The following is a 20198-nucleotide window of genomic DNA, read 5'->3' on the forward strand; positions in this document are numbered from 1 at the left end:
CTGACTGCCTACCAGAGCTAGGTATCGGAGATGCAGTGAGCAAACCCAGACCCAGTTCCTGCCCTCGTGAAGCTCAGCTTCCAGCGGCAGAAGCAGATATTAAATACATCATCAGTTATAAATGTGAAATTATGATGAGCACTGTAGAGAGCCTGTAACAAATGTATGAGTCGTTAGGGACGCCAGGGAAGGCTTCTCTGAGGAGGTGATCCTTGTGCCAAGCACTGAGGCCTGAGTAGGAGTTCTCTGGTGAAGAAAAGCAGAAAGAGCTTCCCAGGCAGAAGGAACAGCATGTGCAAAGGCCCGGCTCATCATAGAAGGTTGACAGAGAATTAATGTTTAAAAGAACATTAAATTGCTCTTAAGTCCTTCATCTTTATCTGCTCGTCCACCCAATCTTGTCAGACTGACACCTCCATTCCTAAGCTGAGGAGCTGGCCTGGACCCTTGTCCCTCCCGCCGGCACGAAGTGACCATGTGCTCGGTTGCATACCGCTTTAGTCTGTTAGTCTAACACTTCACAATTGCGTTCATTGATAAAACCGCTTTCATTACTGTTTCCTAATATACCACGCTCAGATTTTTAAACTGCTCTCTAATTCCCTCTCCGTTCATGTATTTTTAAAGTAAACTTTGTTGAAATATACATACAAAAGAAGAGCACAAATCATAAGGGTAGAGGTTGGTGGATTTTCACAAAGTGAGTACACCAGTGTTATTAGCACCCCAATTAAGAGATGGAATTATAAGCATCCCAGAAGACCCCTGGACACCCCCCAGTCACTACATGCGGAGGTAACTGCTGTCCTGTCTTCTGTTGATTAGTCTTGCCTATTCTGAACTTTATGTAGATGGAATCACACTATACAGGTCATCTGTTGAGTCTTGGACTCTTTTGCTCAACACAACGCTAGAGGAATTCGTGTTGTGTGTCACAGTAGTTCATTTATATCCTTTGCTGTGTAGTCATGCATGGTGGGACTCCAACACAGTTTATTCGTTCTGTTGGGTCTTTTACAATTTGGAGCTGTTATGAAAATTCTTATGCATGTCTTCTAATGGATAAATGTATACTTTTCTGTTGGGAATATGCCTAAGAGTGGAATTATTTCACAGAATGTGCATATGTTCAGCTCTCGTAGATACTGCCAAACAGTTTTCCAAAGTAGCTGCACTAATTTACATCCTCACTAGCAGTGCCTGAGAGTTCCAGTTACTCCACACCATGGCCAACCCTCGGTTTTGTTGGATTTCATCACAGCCATTCTGGTGGGGGTGTGGTTCTGTTGCTTTGAGGTTTCAGTTTGCATTCCTTTGACAGCTAATGTTCCCGTTTTCTACCCAGTTGTTTGTTTTTTCTCTTTTTGATTTGTAGTAGCTCTTTATATATTCTTTGTAGTTATAGATTACAAACATCTCTGTGGGTCTTTTTTTTTTTAAATAGTCTTTTAATGAATAGATGTTCTTAATGTAGTCTAATTGATCAATAAATATCTTCATATTTTAAATCATTTTTGCATCACATTTAGTTCTGTAAAACCTTAGAGGTGTAATACACAAATATATAAAGTTGTAAAACATTAACAAATTTAAAACCTGGGAAATATAAATTTAGAAGATTTAGACCAGGGAGATAATCAGACAAAAATAAGCCATATAATTCTCTGAACGTGTTATAATTGAGCAATAAATATTGTTTAAAGCTGCTTAGAAGTCGAAACTCAGATGGAAACATGGTCCGTCATCTGGCTCTCGTTTATCTGAGCTCTTCAGACAGTTTTGTGAGGGTCAAGGCAGACAGGTGAGGGATGGATGGAATGGGAGGTATGTTCACATGGAACTGGTAATTTGCACATCAGAGCTAACCAGGTGTGTCTTCTGTTACAGGTTATTCAACGATAGTTATGACCTCCCGGTTACGTGCGTTCGGTGGAAGAATTAATAACATACGCACCTCAGAATTACCCAAAGAGAAAACTCGAGCCGAAGTCATCTGCAGCGTCTGCTTTCTAGATGGCTTGGTACAGACCTTTAAAGTTAATGTGAGTTCTCCAAATTTAATTTTTTCTGAATTAATGCCCCTAAGAAATACTTTTCATCTGTTGGTTTATAAAATGAAGAGAAAGAATTTTAAATTAAAAGCTTGAGGTCTCAGATCTTGTCTGTTGAGATTGAACTAGAAATATCCTTAAAAACTTTGTCCATATTCTTACCTCTACCAGGCGTGTCTTCCCCCCTCTTCTTTGTGAACTGTGTGAGTCTTAGATGTTACTGCTTCTGTGACGTCTTTGACTTCCTGGGCTGATTCTCCAATAATGGTGCCCTCTGTGTGCTTTATTAGGGCCCCTGTCACATTGCATGAATAGTAGTTGTAATTATCAGGTTATATGTCACTCTTTAAACCGTGAGCTCCTGGAGAATGGCAATAGTGTCGTTTCCCCTGTACCTGCCTCACAGCAGGTACTCATTCAATGTGCAAATGGTAAATGGTGGGTCCTTTCTGGAGGGTAGTGAGATGGTTAGCCTCCCAGATGGCAGGGCTCAGGGAGGGCCTGGCTTGTCCCACCTCAAGCAGAGGCAGGGCTAGAAACGGGGTCTCCGGTCCTACATCAGCAGTAAGATGCCTAACCAGTAGCCGTCCCTGCTGCCTCGCCCCTCCCCAATCACCACTGGGCGTTCGTGACCTTTGCCTGTCTCTCCCATCCTCTGACCGGTTCTAAGGGGGTCACCTCCGACCCCAGATTGGCTGCCAGCATCTGCCCCAGCCTGGAAAATTCAGTGTGCAATGGAAGGCGTCAGAAAGAGAAGAGAGGGTACCGGAGAACAACTCGGGGATGTTAGAAGGCCACAAGAATTTGAAGGGTGACAAAAAGTGGTCCCTGCTGGGGTCTTCCCCCACCCATGAGTTTGCCTCCTGCTGACCCCAGGTCACTGTGGACGTTGATGGCTGACCAGGCAAGAGAAGAGGGCATGTGCATGAAGTCGCTGCACAGGGGCTGCTCGGTAGGGGCCCCGAAGGTCTCTTCCAGTTGCTGTAAACTGACAGCTTAGTTCAGACATGGCTCCTTTGTTAAAATTTATGTTGTCTGTCTTGGAGCTATTCCTCAGTCATATATCTTCTTCCTGACAAGAACATGAATGTTTATTCAGCACATGTTTACTGAGCTTACCTACTACATGCCAGGCTTTGTTCTGGGTACAGAGAATACAGCAGTGAACAAAACAGAGCAAAATCCCTGCCCTTTTAAAGCTTACATCCTAGAGGGAGGAAACAGACCATAAACAAATGTGTACTATGTCAGGCGGTATCATGTACTTAGAAGAAAAATCGGGATAAGGAAGGTGGAAAGTTAAGGACAGGGCAAGGGGTGGGGTTGTCATTTGTCATTTTATAGAAGCAATTCAGGAGGACCTCACTCATACAGTGACATTTCAGAGGTGACCTAAAGGAAGTAAGGGGAGGAACTGTGTGGTTCTCAGGAGGAAGCGCGTTCCAGGTAGAAGAAACAGCAGAGCAAAGGCCCTGAGGTGGGGTCCCCTTCCCTTAGTGTGGTTGCAGAACAGGCTAGAAGCCAGTGCATCTGGAGTGTAATGAGGAAGGAGGAGGGGAGGAGGCGATGAGGTCAGAGAGTTAACAGGTGATGGGTTGTTTTGTTTTGTTTTTCCTAACAGCCGTTTCAAGAGATTTTCTTTAATATTGTAAAATATTGTGAAGGACAAGTGAGCTAGCAGACACACACATGCACCAATGTGCCTTTCGACAAAATTATCCCCTACTCCCACATCAAGGTGGACGTGAGTTTGGAGAAATGAACACAGCAGATGGTACAGACAGAAAAAACACCGATAAGAAGGATGGAATATAACACTGTACTTGGTCATTTTCCTATGTCACAGCAGAACATTTTGGTGCAAATAGTTAATTTTTTCCTCTTTTCCACTTAAGTCTGGAGAAAAAACCCAACTTTTTTGGTAATAAAATAGGTGTGTTTTTTGTTTGTTTGTTTTTTGCGGTACGCGGGCCTCTCACTGCTGTGGCCTCTCCCGTTGCGGAGCACAGGCTCCGGACGCGCAGGCTCAGCGGCCATGGCTCACGGGCCCAGCTGCTCCGTGGTATGTGGGATCTTCCCGGACCGGGGCACGAACCCGCGTCCCCACCTGCATCGGCAGGCAGACTCTCAACCACTGCGCCACCAGGGAAGCCCTGTTTTGTTGCTTTTTTAACGTACCTTTCTTCCTCTTGAGGGGGATAGGGGGATTGTGTAGAGCCTTGTAGGTCGTTCTGAGCACTGGCTCTGCTCTGCATTGGTGAGTTTAGGCAGAGACCTGACGTGATCTGACTCAAGTATCACTCTGGATGCTCAGTCGACATTAAACTGGGGAGGGGGTGGGGCAAGGGCTGAGACTGTTAGTCTGTGGGAGAGACCATGACGATTGGACAGGGCAGTTAATGCGGCTAAGAGTAAACCAAGTCTGGAAATACTTTAAAGGTGGAACCAGTGGGATCTTGGATGTGAAAGAGGCCTCAAGGTGACTCCCAAGGTTTTTGGCCTGAGCAGTGGGCAAGATGGAGCTGCAATTTATAGAAATGGGAAAGCCTGCAAAACAAGCAGGTTTGGGGGCAGAAATAACTGGTTCTGTTTCGGACGTGGTGAGTTTGAGGTGCCTGTTACTCGTCTGCGTAGAAATGGCACTAGGTATACAAAAGAGGAGTTTAAGGGAAGGGTTTAGGCTGGGATACATATGTGGGTCTTACCAGGGTAGATGTGGTACCTCAGGATCACTTGAGAAGTGAATAGAGAGAAGATACGCATGAGGTTCGGTGTTCAACGGTTGGGGGGATGAGGAGCAAGCAGGACTGTCCAGGGCGATAAGGGGAGGCCAAGAGGGAGTGAAAATCCCAGGTAAGAATGTATTCTAAAGAGGAGGAGCGATGAGCCCTGTAGAGGAGAATGCGGACGGCATCTGCCCAGAGTGATGATCACGTGCCTGGCGTTCAGTGGGCACCCAGTCATCTTCAGTTACAAATGCCGTTGTTATTGTCACTGCTGCCTGTGCTGCCCCCCAAGCTTCCAGCAGCCTGGTCAAGGCTGACTCACACTGAACTTCAATTTGAGGGCCTGATTGCAACTTCGAATCTCCGTCACTTTATATGTTTCTGCTCTTGGGGGTCATTTGCGCTGTCGCATTCAGATCCTTCAGCCCAGGTCGTCTTATGACCAGGAGCGGCCATCCTCGGGGAAGCTGACCTGGACGTTGGCTGTTCTTAGCTCCGCCCAGAGAGCGAGGCTCTCATGGACAGTGACCTGATGTAGCCGAGATGACCTCTTGTGGGGCAGGCGCCAGGCCGGGAGGGCTGTTCTTATCAAAAATGTATCTTGTTTCAATTCCTTTTGAGAACCCGGTGAGTTGTGCAGATACTGGAATGGATGAATTATGCACTCCAGAAGGGAGAGTGGCAGTGTGCTGGTAACGTGCAGACTCTGGCGTCAGACCCTCCTGAGTCAGGCAGTCAGGCCATCCGTCGGCTGACAGCACAGGGCACGGAGCCTCTGAGGCCTCTGTTTGCTCATCAGCACAGGGGATGGTGTTGACAGCTATGTGACATGGCTGCGAAGACTGAAGATCATATATAAAAAGTGCAGAATACCGTGGCAGGCTCCTTGTAGATGCCCAATAGATTAAAGTTATTAATAACATATATTAAACATAATATAAAATCATACAAATAATAATTTCAACAAGGGGAGCAGATAGCTCTTTGCATCAAGAGTATCTCGTAATTTGGAGGGAGAATATCTCATGATTTAGAGTATGTGGACCAGGTCATCTTTTCCACACTGTCCTGATTCCCCTGGGATGGGAGGTGACCTGGGAAGTGGAGGAAGCAGCGGGAACCAGGGCCCTGGGGCAGGAAGGGGGATGTGTTCAGGATACAGGCGGTGCCTTGTGTTCCCACACTGTGGGCCAGATAAGTGAGACTGTCCCAGAGAAGCGGCTGCAGGAGGGAGTGACAGTTATCTAATTCTCCTCATCCTGGTCATGGTGACCTGTTTTCAGGTACATCATCTGCTATCAGGTGCTCAAAAAAGCTGCCTTTGCTGGTTCTATACATGGTCTCTTTCTGACTCACATTGCCCTTAAGTTAAATGGTTTGGTTCAAAGGATTCCCAAGAAGTCTGCCTGTTAAAGGAGAATTCGCGATTCCCCACCCCTGTGCCTTTGTGCTGCGCCGTCCGCTTTGATGCCTTTTCTTAGCTCCTGCGCCTGGAGGGAGGGCGTGGCATTCAGCCCTGTCAGCCTCCCAGAACCAGGTCAGGGACTGCTTTCCCTTGTCCCCAGGTTGAGTCACCCATTTGTGTTGTCCTGTGTGTGTTCACTGTGCCCCGAGTGTTCTTTGGCACTTGACACACCGGGTTATGGTCGCTGCTTGCACGGCTGGCCTCTCCAGGAGGGCAGGAAAGGGACACGTGTTATGGCTCTGTCCCCACGCCCATCACTGTGCCCGGTCTGAAAACACTGAGTGGCGAAGGTGTCCGAGTCCTGCTCTGGACGTGAAGTGTGGTTGAAAGTCTCCGCTGGCTTCTCACCTCGGATGCCGGGGAGTAGGGAAGCAGATAATCCTCCAGTGTCCCTTGCCAGGTCACTTGGAGGGTATTTCCAATGGCATTTGCGTATTCTTAGCTGTCTTCCTTCATGCTGTTATAGAGTTTTCCTCCCTATGTATACTTGCATGGCGCCTGAGGATTAACATTTTGCTGTGGATAATCCGTGGGTAGGTCACGGAGAGTTTACTGTCATTGGGATACCTGAGTTTTCCAATTTAGACATGATCACTTGGGAATCTCAGCTAAGAGGAAGGAAGAAATCTTAGAAAATTAAATTTATCTCATTCTCTTAAATCATATTTATCTTAGCCCTACTTTCCATATGTTCCGTGGGGCTTCTTAATTTGGAATTTATTAAATTCTTATTAATATTTCTTATTGTAGGGTACCTGTGTGCATGAAATCTCTCTGCGTGTTTTAACACCTTCTTGCCTGCAATAAAGACTTAAACACCAGTTCTTAATTTTTTTTTAAATTTTGCCCACTGGACATTTTTTTCCCCTAGAAACAAGATACTGGTCAAGTCCTCCTGGATATGGCTTACAACTACTTGGGCGTGACGGAAAAGGAGTATTTTGGTTTGCAGCACGGTGATGACTCAGTGGACCCTCCTGTGAGTACCCTCCCTTGAAGACGTGCTGCCCCCCCCACCGCTGCGTTTGGTTTTATATCTTATGTTTTCTTACCCAACAGAGATGGCTTGAAGCAAGCAAACCCATCAGGAAGCAGTTAAAAGGTGGGTGTGACCTTCCCATGTTGGTTGAACACTAGGTATTAGTGTATCGGTGGCCCATTTCTCTCCTCCAATCCTCAGCGTACCTGTAACATCTGGTACCTGGATTCCAGGTGGTCCAAGAGACGTGAGTAAGCTGACTTCTCCCTGTCTGACTTCTGAGTTAGCAGAGATGCTTCCAGGTCAGCCCCCAAGGGTCCTCACCAAATATGGGCAAGAAAGGGAGAGGTGAAAGAAGACAGCTAAGAGCAAAGGAATTCCACATTTCATTTTATAGGAAAGAAAGGGGAAGAAGGATGGCCTCTTTCAGCCCAGTGTGAGAGCCAGGATGGGAAAGACACACACACACACACACACACACACACACACACACAGTCTTTTTCAACAGCACATTTCCATTCACAGGAAACAAAGGCATGGGTGAATAGTGTCACAGACATAACATGTGAGTGTATCCCAGTGCTGTAGGTTAATTCCCAGTTAGGTGGGTTTTCGAACCACACCTCACTGCACCCTTCACCTGGTTTTCCAACATCACGCTCTCTGTTCCCCTTTATGTGCCTTATGCCCCAAACCTGGCCGACGTGCAGGGCCTCACATGCACCCAGAGTTACAGAACCACCCACAGGTACCCAGGTACCTGTACACAGGTACGTTCATAGGTGCACACACACCATTAGAGTCTTTGATACAATCCAGAGATAAAGACAGAGGGTACTACTGAGAAGGGAGAGTGGAGCCCATAGTCAACTAATGTAGAGGATATCAGTGAGGGAAGCAGGGTGGGAAAAGCTTGAGTTTCACAGAGCCAGAAAGTGCTGGAAAGGGCCCGTGAATATATACTGAGTGATGGAGAGGAGAGAAATTGATGTGAAGAAGAGCATGGGATCTTAGCAACACAATCTGATCTTCTCCTGTTCCCACATCCCGCAAAAGAAATGGGCTAATTTTATCCTTGCAAGCAAATGGACTCTTGGCGTTGTTGCAGAAAGCCATATTGGAGTATATTAGCTGTGTAATATTTGCTACTGTATTAATCATTTTTAGAATTCACTTTGCATTAAAAGCATGAAATATTTTGCAGTATAAAAATGATTTTAAAATGCAGAATCAAAAGACTCAGTGCTATAAGTCTGGTGTTATCGTTGGCTGTGTGACCCAAGGCAAGTTACATCTCCAAGCCTGGTGGCTAACCTGTTACACAGTGCAGTGGACAGCAGCCTAGCTTACTTATAGTCATGGCGGTATTCAAATTCAAGAGTGTACGTGAAAACATTTGAAAAGTATGAAATCATTATATATGTGGGAGATAACTTCTTTGTGAGTTTTGTATAATCTGTTGATTTAAGGATTTTTAAAGTTCCTAATACAGATAATGGAGTGCATTGTTTGAACACATCCCTAAGTTAAACGTGTAATAGGAATTAGATGATTCCTCATTTTATGATAATGTTGCAAAAATATTTTACTTCTTGTAGACTGGGAGATTTCTGAACACTTAACTAACGTATGCACTCCTTTTTTGAAATTAGTCCTTTTATTGATGGAAAAAGCTGTGGTCTAGTGAAAAATGCATCACTTATGGGAGAGTAGCCGCTTACATACATTGACTTTTTAAAGGGAAAATTTAATTTGTTTTTGAAAAATGTTGTAGGAGGTATCCCCTGTACCCTGCATTTTCGAGTAAGATTTTTTATACCTGATCCCAACACACTGCAGCAAGAACAAACCAGGTAATAACATTTTTTTTTAAGTTTTCTATTTAGTATATAAAAATGAGTAACGACTGAAAATGTGCTCTTTAATTTATCACTGTGGCCAGATACTTCACTTGGGTATAACTGCACCAACAGTTACGATCCCAGTAAAAATTGGGGGGTACATGTATTGAAATTTTAATCGGCGAATTCATTTTCATCTTGAGCCTCCTGATTTGGTGCCGTTCCCAGCACGCTCCCATCCACCACCTCCTACCTTCCCCTTCCGTCCAGCTGCCCCTGCATGTTGAGCACCTGTGTTCAGAGAACGCAGTTATTTTCCGCTACTGCGACCAGGAACTTTGTAAAACAGTCATCTACCTGTCAAACAGCACAGTGTCTCTGAGGGGCTAGGATTGAGCTCTTTAGGAGAATGAGAGGTCTCTGAACTGAGAACTTTCTATCAGATCCCCTGTTGGTAGGAGCTGCAAAGGAGAGGAGGCCGGGTCAGTGTCTTTCCTCCGCCTCCGTGAATCTGTGGCTCAGGCAATCCGTGAAACAGATAAGGGCCAGAGGGCTGTGAGCCTTGTTTACCCCTCCAGGCTTGGCGCAGGTCCTGGCCCTGGTGCTGAGCTGGCACGTGGGCTTTCTGGATGGGGACCTGTGTTTGGAATGGAGGGGCAGGCACAGGAAAGTTGTTGCTGTTTGAACATGGACTCTGCAAGCTCCCCTGGGCCTCTCCTTCCCCTCCCCCCAGGGCAACAGCCAGCCCTTCTATTATTGAAACGTTTGTTTTTCTTAGGGAGGGAAACTCTTCCACCAGAAAAAAAAGCAATGAATGTTCAGGATTATTGAATCCTATCCTGTGCCCATTGTGGCCATGAGACCGTCACCAAGGAGGAGACATTAACTTGGACATAAAGTGCTCTTTCGTTTTTTCCTTTTTTTTTAAAAAAATGGTAATCACATGATCACATTTTAACTTTTAATGTGTTTAAAGGCCAAATATTAGCCTATTACTATTTTGTCTTCTTTGTACACCTCTTCCCTCTACAATAGAAGACGTTGGAGATTTGACTTGTGTTTACTATTAGGTTAAATTTTAAGCGGGTATAAGATGTCCTGCATGACTCATTGGGTAACCACAGGACATACACGTGATGCCTTGAGTTTTCCTCATAACAGCTTTTCATGCTGGTGGACTAAGGGGGAGTGTAGGACACTCAAGTCAACAGGTCAACTCATAAGCCGGTGGATGCAAAGTGGTGACATGATCTATGAGAATATGTTTGAAATGATCCCATCAAGGGATGCTTTAAAAAATGTCATGATGGATTTTATGTGTGTGTGTGTGTGTGTGTGTCTATATATATATATATATATATATATATATATATATATAAATTTGTGTGTGTGTTTTTAACCAGTGGTGTTCTTTTTGTAATCATAACCCCACAATAAAAAATATATTTTGCTTTGTAGTGCATTACACAGATATATGTAAATTACTGAAGCAGGCATTTCATGAAACAATAGTAACTGCAAAGCACTCTTAAGTTTTCTATTTTCTTCTTTTAAAATGTCACTTGAGGCTCATTAAATTGATTTTATTACCCACTGAAGGGTTCCCACCCCAAGTGTGACCTGCACTGCCTAAACCAGTGGTCGTCCCTCATTGCCCTGTGTCCTCCCTGAGATGCTGCCGCCCTAGGGTTGCGGCTGCCAGAGTCCCTTAGTGAAGGGATCACTCACACCAGCCTAACCCGGGAGCCCTTCTCCAGGGCCCCTCTCGGTCATTGGACGCTACTTCCATACCCCACAGGAAAGCTTCTTTCTGCTGAGCCCCCCTGTCATTTGAGGGACATCTGAGGAAAGGTAGGGAGCTCAGGATGGAGAGAAGGCTCGGAGAAATGAGGGCTGCTTTCAGATCTTCCAAGGGCTGTCATGGGAAAGGGGGAATTAGATGTGCTCCGTGGTAGCATTACGGCCAGTGGGTGGAGACTACAGAGAGGCAGATTTTGTCTGAAGACAAATAATAGACTAAATTTTGTTCTTACCTAAGTTCCAGATAAAATTCGGTTTGTCCGTGTCCCTCCTAAAAGTCACTAGTTCCAGACTGACACTCAACCCCACTGCTCAACCTCCCATGGTAAGATGGGTGGTCCCCGCAGTGTGGAGTACAGTGTAGCTGTCACCTTCCGGGATGTGGGTAACAGATTTCTCTTAACACAGCAGGAGTCATGACAGCAGCCACCCCTGTGGCTCCTACAGAGCTGGGGGATAGCCAGGACCGCCAGATCTTCTTCTTAGGCTGGGCCAGGCTTCCACCATTAATTCAAAAAAGTTTTGTTTTGTTTTTACTTTAATGAAGAGTTTTGCCTATATTCCTGGCACTTAGTGTCTTTTTTTTTTTTTGAGGTATAGTTGATGTACAGTATTATACATAGTATCTTTTTAAAGCCCCAGCTCTGTAGCCTATGCAAAAATAAGTTCCCCTTTAAAGAAATTTCGCTCTCAAGGGTCAAAGGAGGAGTATAGAGGTGGTGTTTGTTCTTTGCTGTTTGTTTACTAAGGATCTAGGCAGGGAGGCATTTATTGCTTTTTTCTGAAGTTGAGGTCATGGATTGGGGTGCACTCCAGAAATGAGCGTTAACATTCCTGAAGTCAGGCACATAAGCATCTCTTTTAAATGACTTCCTCTATTCTAATTGCTAACCATCTCCTTGATTATGAGCCTCCACAGTGGCTGTTTCTGATAAATTTAGACCGTTCTAAACAGACTTTCATATACGGGCAGTCTCAGAATCAGGCTCTCTCAGGATTCCTAGGAGGTCTCCTAAGTTTGGGCATCAGTCCACTATTCTGATCTCTTTGTGTATGATGTCCTGGGGTTGACTCAGAAACGTTGCTGAATATATGACAGAGTAGCATTTGATGACCAGGGGTCTCCAGGTTCCCGTTCTCCTTTACATCCCGAGGAAGACCTTCCGCTTAGCTGCGCTCGTCAGTGAAAGTCCAGATTTACCACTGGATTATCTGTAATTCTGTTCCTTCTCTTCTTTCTCTCAGTAGCATTATAGGAGGAGAGAACACTTAATTCCAGTTGAATTTCAGCTTGGATAAATATAGGAACAAACTAGAAAGGACCAATTGTGTTCTCCTAGGTGGAAAAGATAGAGATTCCAAATTGGAATAAGAGAGAATCAGCAAATGTATGTCACACCATCTCTCGATGCTCTGGCATTCAACACGGTAGGAGTAGTTGGTGATAATTACAAAGTAATATCAGAGTTAGGAGATGGAGCCTAAGCTTTTTAGTCATTAGACGCAGAAGAAATTTGTAGCATAATCAGATTGTTTTCATAGCATGCGTGTCCAGCTTGAAATAAGACATAACTGACCCCACATAACCCGTACGGCATCCGTATCCTCATCAGTAAAAAATGGAGGTAGCGGTACCCACCGCAGAGTTCTTACGAGGTTGAAATGAGGCGATAAGTTATGAAGTACCACACACAGCCCAGAACTGTGCAAATACAGGGTTGTAATACCATGTGACGCATTCACATCTCAAAACACTGGCACCCTTAACCTTTAAACATAGAAATTAGAAGGAATATTGAGACTGGTTTGTTTAAATTGCCGAAATTCTCTCTCCTGGCCCTGAACACTTCTGCTGCATCTGTATTGGATTTCAAGAATTTTCCCTTTTGTCATCTTGGCTAGATGCTGGAATGTCTATCTCGTGTGAATCCAGCCTTTTAACAGAGAGTGGGAGCCAGAGGTCAAGTGTCACATGTATGCCGTGTCCCTAAATATAACGGTCTCCAGGGCCCTTCCCGGCCTGCACAGCACTGCTGATGCCTTGTGATTCCTGCTCCCTGGGTGGAGGGTCCTGTGACTAGCCAAGAACTTACCAAGTTCTGCCCACAAATCAAGTCCCGGGTTTTGAAGCGACATTGCTGGGAACTCACAGACAAGTGTAGGATTCACCCGGGAGGCCTGGCAGCCTGTAGATGACTGATGTCTGTGCTTTTGCTCGGGCATCCACACTTCCTGGGACACAGGAAAAAGCCCAGCTGGGTGTTTGCAGCCCAACCAAGGAGGTGTCTTCCTAGATGCTCCACCTCTCAGTAAGTTCACACAGAGGGAACATAGGTGTGCAGATGTTCAGAACAGCAGCCCCTCGGTGTGCGGGGGGCTGCCCGTGGGTCCTGGTGCTCTCAGCTACCCCGAGTTTGACTGGGAAGGTCCAGGCCGGGGGCGCTCATTGGCAGCAGCAGCAGCTGGTTGTTTGGGCTGCTCTCACCCCGTCCATCCTTGCTCAGCCATCCCAAGACAGCATGTGCGGGCGGGAGGCCGGCTGGAAATGCCCCCCGCCACTACCCACTGAGACTAAAGCAGCCTCACGAGCCATCGTTACAGAAGGGGCGTAGCTTTGCAGTGTGCTAAACAGCGCCTGATACTTGAGACAAAAATACGTCTGTGTGTGTTTTGTTTTTCACATGTGCAGGTCTTGTCCTTGACTCATCAATTTTTGTTTTTGGCTTATTTTGAGTATTGTGAATTAATGAAAACAATTATTTCATAGGCATTTGTATTTCTTACAACTGAAGATGGATATTTGTGAAGGAAGGTAATGAGACTTTCGCATTCTTCTTTTCCTGTCAGTCGCCCCAGACTACTGAAATTCCTGGGTTTAATCTAATGAGCGTACATTTCTGGTAACAAATGAAATGTAAACAAAGAATGGATGTTGAAAGCAGCATCCTGCTTGGGAGATCTGTTTCTAGCTTGGTCTGGATCGGGAGACGTTGAGGATTGACCAACCTCATTTCATGTTGTTTCAATTGTATTACAGAAGGTACAGTTATCTTTCTGGTAAAGACCTGAGAAACTTTAAAGGGAGGGAAGGAGAGATCCCGAATGTACAATGGGCTTCATCCGGGAAAGCAGATCAAGCCCAGTTCAGGTCCCCTCTGAGCCCCTTATACCCAGAGGTGACTCGTTTTCTCTCTGGGGAACTTGGCTGGAAGACAGGAGCACCGTCCGTGCTTCAGCACTTCTTGTGCATCAGGACCACCTCCGTGGCTGCAAAGTATCTGAGAGGCTCAGGAAGGGAGGAGAAATTCCAAGCCAGTGGTCCCTGAGCCACCTTCTCCAAATCCAGAGTCCTTTCTTGACTTACAGGAGACACTGCAGCAGGTAAACGGGTGGGAACAGCCACGTCTTACTCTCATCCCCCCCACCCCCTCTTTCCTTTTACTGAGGAGGGTCTTCAGAAGCCTCCACTGTGCTTCCATGAGGGACCTGGCAGTCTGGTTGGGGAAATGAGACAGAAGCTCGTGAAGCAATTGGGACCAATATGGGCGGTGGAGACCACAGCCATCATAGGTTTTAGGAGAAGGAGATGCCGGTGTGAGCTTTGTGAAGAGCGTGGATTGCTGTGATGAGTTGGAGTTGGTGGAGAAGTGAGGAGTTAAATCTCACTGGGCAGAGAGGACATCGCCTCCCCCCGCACAGTCCCAATTGGAGACCACATGCTGGGGGCCTACAGCAGAACAGAGAGAGAGAGGGCTCTTCCTGTCAGAGACCTGCGTCTTGGGTCCACCAGGCAGAGGAGCGCTGTTGAGGGTTTTAAGCAGGAGGGATTTGGCAGGAACAGAATCTATAAAAAAGGCTAGAAGAGGATGAGGGGCTTTCCTGAGGCAGCCTTCTTATATTTCAGGGTAACTCTAGGTTGAAATTACCCACCCCTGTCCTGGGTCCAGGCTGCCTTCTGTGGTGATAGCACTAGTTGTGTCTTTCTTTTCTACACACTGACTTGTTTTCCCCACACGTATTTTGCAAATAGCACGTGTTACGAGATGGGCACTGACTGTGCTGGTCCAGTGAGGCTGGGCCCACTACCCCTACCTCGGGAGCTTCCAGTCTAGCTCTCCAAGTATTAGAAATTGGTCGTCTTCATTTGTTCTTATGCCCCTTGTTTTGTGTGAATCAGTAGAAACCTGTTGAGGGCCACGTCCTTGTCAGATCCCTGACATCCTTGTCAGGCCCTCATCTCTCTGGGGGTGGTGGGCTGTCAGGGTGGCATGCAGCCCTTAGTAGCCGTGGATCTCTTGACAGATTCAGTGGATCTAGTTAGCGTTTCTCCCGGGTTTGAAAGGTCTTGTTCATCCCCTCCTCCCTGAAGAGATAGGTGATCTTGTCTGACAGGTGGAGACCCTAAAGCCTGGAGAATAAGGAAGAAACCTGTCAAAGAACATGGTGTTCTTTAGGTTTTATTTACACCATTCTTTGGAAATGTTGTTCTTCCTGACTTACTCATAGGATTGTTTCTTCCATCTAGACTGAACCCCCTTAGCCACTCTCCTAAGCTTTTCCCTGAATCCCATTCACCTGCTCTTCCTGTAGCAAGGACACCAGCTTAGATTTCATTGAAGCCCATCTTGGTAGGAAAGTGAATGCTGATGTTTGCTCTTCCTTTGGGCCCTCTGGGTCTCCAGATGATCGAATATATAGCAAGCATCCCTAGACATATCTGCATTTAGAAATTCTAGCAAGAACACATGGTTACTTGGAAGATGGGGCCCCTCAGATAGGGAAGGCTACCTTCATATTTATATGCAGCTTCAGGACCAGCACACAGCACAGCTGACCAGAAGGGAAACGCTGGTGAGCCAACCAGATGAGTCAGAGAGCTGGGGGTGACTCATATCTTGAGAACTTCATGGGCTGCCATGGAAACTGCATGTTTTCTCCACTTTCCACAAGGTTGCTGGGAAGAATGCTTTTAAAATCTGGGTCCCCCCCCCCAACCCTGCAAGCCCTCACTCCTGCTTCTGTTCATGTGTTCCTCCACCTGGCAGTGATTCCTGCCCCAGATCTGCTGGCTGAGCTCCTAGGCAGACCGTGAAATCTGTAGCTGAATGGAGAGAAGGGAGCAACCAGGATGATTTGGACTATGACAGAGATGGCGTCATTGGCTGAAACAGGGTGTTTGGGAGGGCGGTGAGCTTAAGAGGAAAGAAGGAAAACAAGTCCAACCTTGGGTTCGTGGATTTCTAGTGGATGGCAGGAAAACTGAGGGGTAGCAGACCGTTCCCTCTAGATGGGAAGTTTCAGGAGGGTGAATAGATTTAGGAATCTTAAGTCACTGTAACTAATGAAGTAATTCAAAGCTCACAGGAGTTTTAAAATTCAGAATACTTTTCTGTTTTTCCCTTCTAAGAGGATGTCATCCTTCTAGAAAGCAGGTAATCAGGAATCAGAGTCAGCAGAACTCAGGAATTCAGTTAGCCCTATGAGAAGTCTCACGTCTTTACCAGAAAGAGACAAAGGCTGGCTGCCCATTGATCTAAGAGTACACTTTTCTCACTTTGTCTCTTAGTGATATGAGCCTGACCTTTCTTGACCAGCCAAACCCTGGCCAACATTAAACCTTTAGCCTCCTGGTATTTGTATTAATATATATTATTTTAAACATGGAAAAATTCTCTTTTAATTTCAAAGACTCTTTAGTGTGTTACTTTTATCTTTTTGAGATTGAGTATCCTAAAATTCTTTGTTATTATTCATGATTTTTTTTAATGGTTAATCCAAGAAAAAGACATGTATTACCCATAATCAATAAGTGTTTTGGGCTGTTGTGGGTTCTGGTGACTTTCCTAATATGTTTTTCTTCTGACAGGTTAACCTGCCCTCTTAACTCAGCGGTGGTTCTAGCATCCTATGCAGTACAGTGTAAGTCACAAAGGAGCATTTCGCAGATGGACAGCTTGTTCTGACTGGTATATTAAGAAACTCACTGGCCTATCCTGTTTGACCGAGTCCCTTCCCCAGGAATCCTGTTGGGCAGCATATCTCTGGCTGTCCAGATATTTCCACTTTCAACCTGACTTAGGCTCTCCTCCAGCTCAGGGTTGTTGGATTAGGGAAAGTGGGGTTTCCTCCCAGAGGAGCCCAGAAAACAGAAGATACCTATCGCACGTTACATTTTCCAGAGCCTTCACTCACAATTGGATTTGACTCTATAACAAAATCCCGGTGGGGCAGATACTTCTACCAGTCACTTCTTATAGATGTGGAAACTAAGACCCGGACAGGTTCAGGAATTGGCTGGAGGTCACTCCTGCTACTGGCTTGGTGCTCCTCTGAAACACTGCTGGGATCCTAGAAGTTTATTTTTAGTTTCAGTAGAGCGACGGCTTATATATTGGCCTGGAGCAGCAGTGCCCAATAGAAATACAATGGGAGCTTCATGTGTAACTTTAAGCTTTCTGGTAGCCATGTTAAAGTAAGATGAAATACATTGTATTAATATATCTAAAATATTATTTTAGTATGTAAAAATTTTGATATTTTACATTTTTTTCATACTAAGTCTTTGAAAACCAGTCCAGATTTTACACTTCCAGCACATCTCAACTTGGACTAGCCACATTTCAAGTGCTCAATAGCTCTGTGTGGCTAGTGGCTGCCATGTGGGATGGAAAGTCCAGATGGAATTTTCCATCAAGGCCTGTGTATGCTGAAGTAAGAATCCACTTCTTCAGTCACCAAAATATTATTAGAATATGTTCCACGTGAGGCCCCGTGGTAGATGCCGGATGTGTCCGAGGACAGGGTGCATAGCCAGATGGAAGGTAAAATATCAATTTATAGTTAACTAGCTGCGTGAGGCCAGTGCAGTAACCAACTAGAACTCGTGCAGAGCTGCTCAAGACTTCCTGTGAGCCCCACGCCACCTGGGCTCGTTCCCCTCTTGGCCGACTGCATGGTGGGGAGTTAAGAGAGCTGGGTGGACTGGTCTTGGCAGGCACTGGCTGAACTCCTCCCTCTGCTTTGGTCTCAGAAGAGGCAAAATAGCAAGAGAATGCTGACAGGGATTCCTGATGTGGCCTTAAGCCTGCCTGTTCCCCAGGAGCAAAGAACAGACATGGGAGGGGTGAAGGGCAAGGTGGCTGCATGATACCCGGAAGTAGAAGAGAGACCTTTAGCAGTGGCCCTGCTCACTAGTAAGACAAGACCCAGTGTTCATCTCCCTGTATAACCTACATCTCCTTCTCCCCAATGGGAGACTCAGAAGAGATGGCACAGTGACGAGCTTGGGTGGATCTGAAAGTTCCCCTCTCCCTATAATATATCTGGAACAGGCCCGGCCGTGTCGCATCCATGTAGGAAATGGCACGGTCACCAGTCAGCTGTATTCTTAGTAGCCACTAGACCCAGTGGACTCCATCGCTGCCAGGCTGATCAGCTGGGGAGAGCGAGTTTTCCTACATCTCAGAGCAAGTTTGGTGCTCATATCTAAAGCTTCAGGTTTGAAGGCCAGGAACACTAGAAAGGACATAGCTTTGGATGCAGACTCCATTTAAATCTGGCTCTCCCTCTGCTTCTAACATGGTGTTACCTCTCTGAATCTCAGTTTTTTCACATGTAAGATGGAGGTGACGATGGCGATTATGACAACTTGGAATATGACTGCTTGGTTCAAGTATCACCTCTGAAGGTGATAAGTAGCAACTCTCTAGTGGACCATCGCTGTTAACTGAGTCAGCGAGAGCACAGGCTGAAGCCACAGTACCTGGGTCTTGTCTCTTCCACTTATACCTACCTGACCTTGAGCCTCTTCAGGCCTCAGCTTCATCGGTCACGTGGAGGTGATAATAATATCTAATCATAGGTTTGAGTGAAGATGAAATATACTTAAAGCTCTTAGCATATGCCTGGCTCGTGGCAAGTGTTGTTTAACTCGTACTATATTTTGTGCCCAGAAGAAAGCTGTCTAAAGAACGGCCTGTTGTAAACAAACTATTCAGAGTACCAAATAAAATTCCTAAGCTTCAATAGTCAGGTTTCCCTCTGCAAAGGACCGATAGAATGGGGGCTAAAGGAAGTTATGAGCACCTAAAAAGTCCAGACTAGCTGCAGTAGAAACATTAGTGTGACTATCACGCTAATAATATCATAGGTTGTCAGGCGAGCAGTTTTAAGTAGAAGTTTCTTATTCCTCCACCCTCAAACATATACCTACACACACTTTTCCATACTTCTGTGCATATATTTCTATAAGATTAATTCTTGGATATGAAATAGCTGGATCAAAGATTAAGCCTAGGGACTTACCTGGCGGTCCAGTGGTTAAGACGCCGTGCTTCCAATGCAGGGGGCGGTAGTTTGATCCATGGTGAGGGAACTAAGAGCCCACATGCCACAGGGCGTGGCCAAAAAGTAAAAAAAAAGAAAAATAAGAGTAAACCTAAATTTTATCTGATACGGTTTGCCACATTGTCCCAGAGGGACATCTGATATGAAGACAAGCCTACCAGTAGCCAGTGAAGCCAAAACAAAGCACATTTTCTTACCAGATAAAAAGTAAAGTGATCTGTGAGTAAAGAACCTGAAAGCACTTGATGGTGGAAGATTGCTGGTGACCTGTCAAGGTCTATGAGGGTCAAAGAATGAAGGGTTTTTTAAAATAAATTTATTTATTTATTAGTTATTTTTGGCTGTGTTGAGTCTTCATTGCTGCGTGTGGGCTTTCTCTAGTTGCGGCGAGCGGGGGCTACTCTTCGTTGCGGTGTGCAGGCTTCTCATTGCGGTGACTTCTCTTTGTTGCGGAGCACGGGCTCTAGGCACACGGGCTTCAAGTAGTTGTGGCGCACAGGCTTAGTTGCTCCGCGGCATGTGGGATCTTCCCAGACCAGGAATCGAACCTGTGTCCCCTGCATTGGCAGGCGGATTCTTAACCACTGCGCCATCAGGGAAGTCCCAAGAGTGAAGTTGTTTTTATTTTTTTTTGGCTGCACTGGGTCTTTTGTTGCTGCACATGGGCTTTCTCCAGTTGTGGCGAGTGGGGGCTACTCTTCGTTGAGGTGCGCGGGCTTTTTATCGAGGTGGCTTCTCTTTGTCACGGAGCACGGGCTCTAGGCGTATGGGCTTCAGTAGTTGTGGCGCAGGCTCAGTAGTTGTGGCGCAGGCTCAGTAGTTGTGGCGCACGGACTTAGTTGCTCCGCAGCATGTGGGATCTTCCCAGACGAGGGATCAAACCCGTGTCCCCTGCATTTGCAGGCAGATTCTTAATCACTGCGCCACCAGGGAAGTCCCCAGGAATGAAGTTTTTGAAAATACATATTTGTTCTATAATGGCCTCTGAGC

At 45.9% G+C, this 20198-nt stretch overlaps 1 protein-coding gene across 5 annotated transcripts in view; it reads left to right on the forward strand.

Moving 5' to 3' along the window:
- Positions 1 to 20198, forward strand: part of PTPN3 (protein tyrosine phosphatase non-receptor type 3) — a 109289-nt gene that overhangs the window by 32881 nt on the left and 56210 nt on the right. For 4 of the 5 annotated variants that reach the window (XM_082657154.1, XM_082657155.1, XM_082657156.1 and 1 more), the window contains 6 exons: positions 1888 to 2042; positions 7114 to 7221; positions 7302 to 7344; positions 8996 to 9074; positions 13630 to 13674; positions 16729 to 16781. In XM_082657154.1, coding sequence (XP_082513280.1) covers positions 1905 to 2042; positions 7114 to 7221; positions 7302 to 7344; positions 8996 to 9074; positions 13630 to 13674; positions 16729 to 16781 — 466 coding nt within the window. In that variant the 5' untranslated portion in view covers positions 1888 to 1904. Of the gene's footprint in view, positions 1 to 1887; positions 2043 to 7113; positions 7222 to 7301; positions 7345 to 8995; positions 9075 to 13046; positions 13172 to 13629; positions 13675 to 16728; positions 16782 to 20198 lie in introns of those variants that run through there. The other variant, XM_082657157.1, reaches the window with a different exon arrangement.

Source organism: Grampus griseus (assembly GCF_964374135.1).
Source record: "Grampus griseus genome assembly, chromosome: 6".
Taxonomy (NCBI): Eukaryota; Metazoa; Chordata; class Mammalia; order Artiodactyla; family Delphinidae; genus Grampus; species Grampus griseus.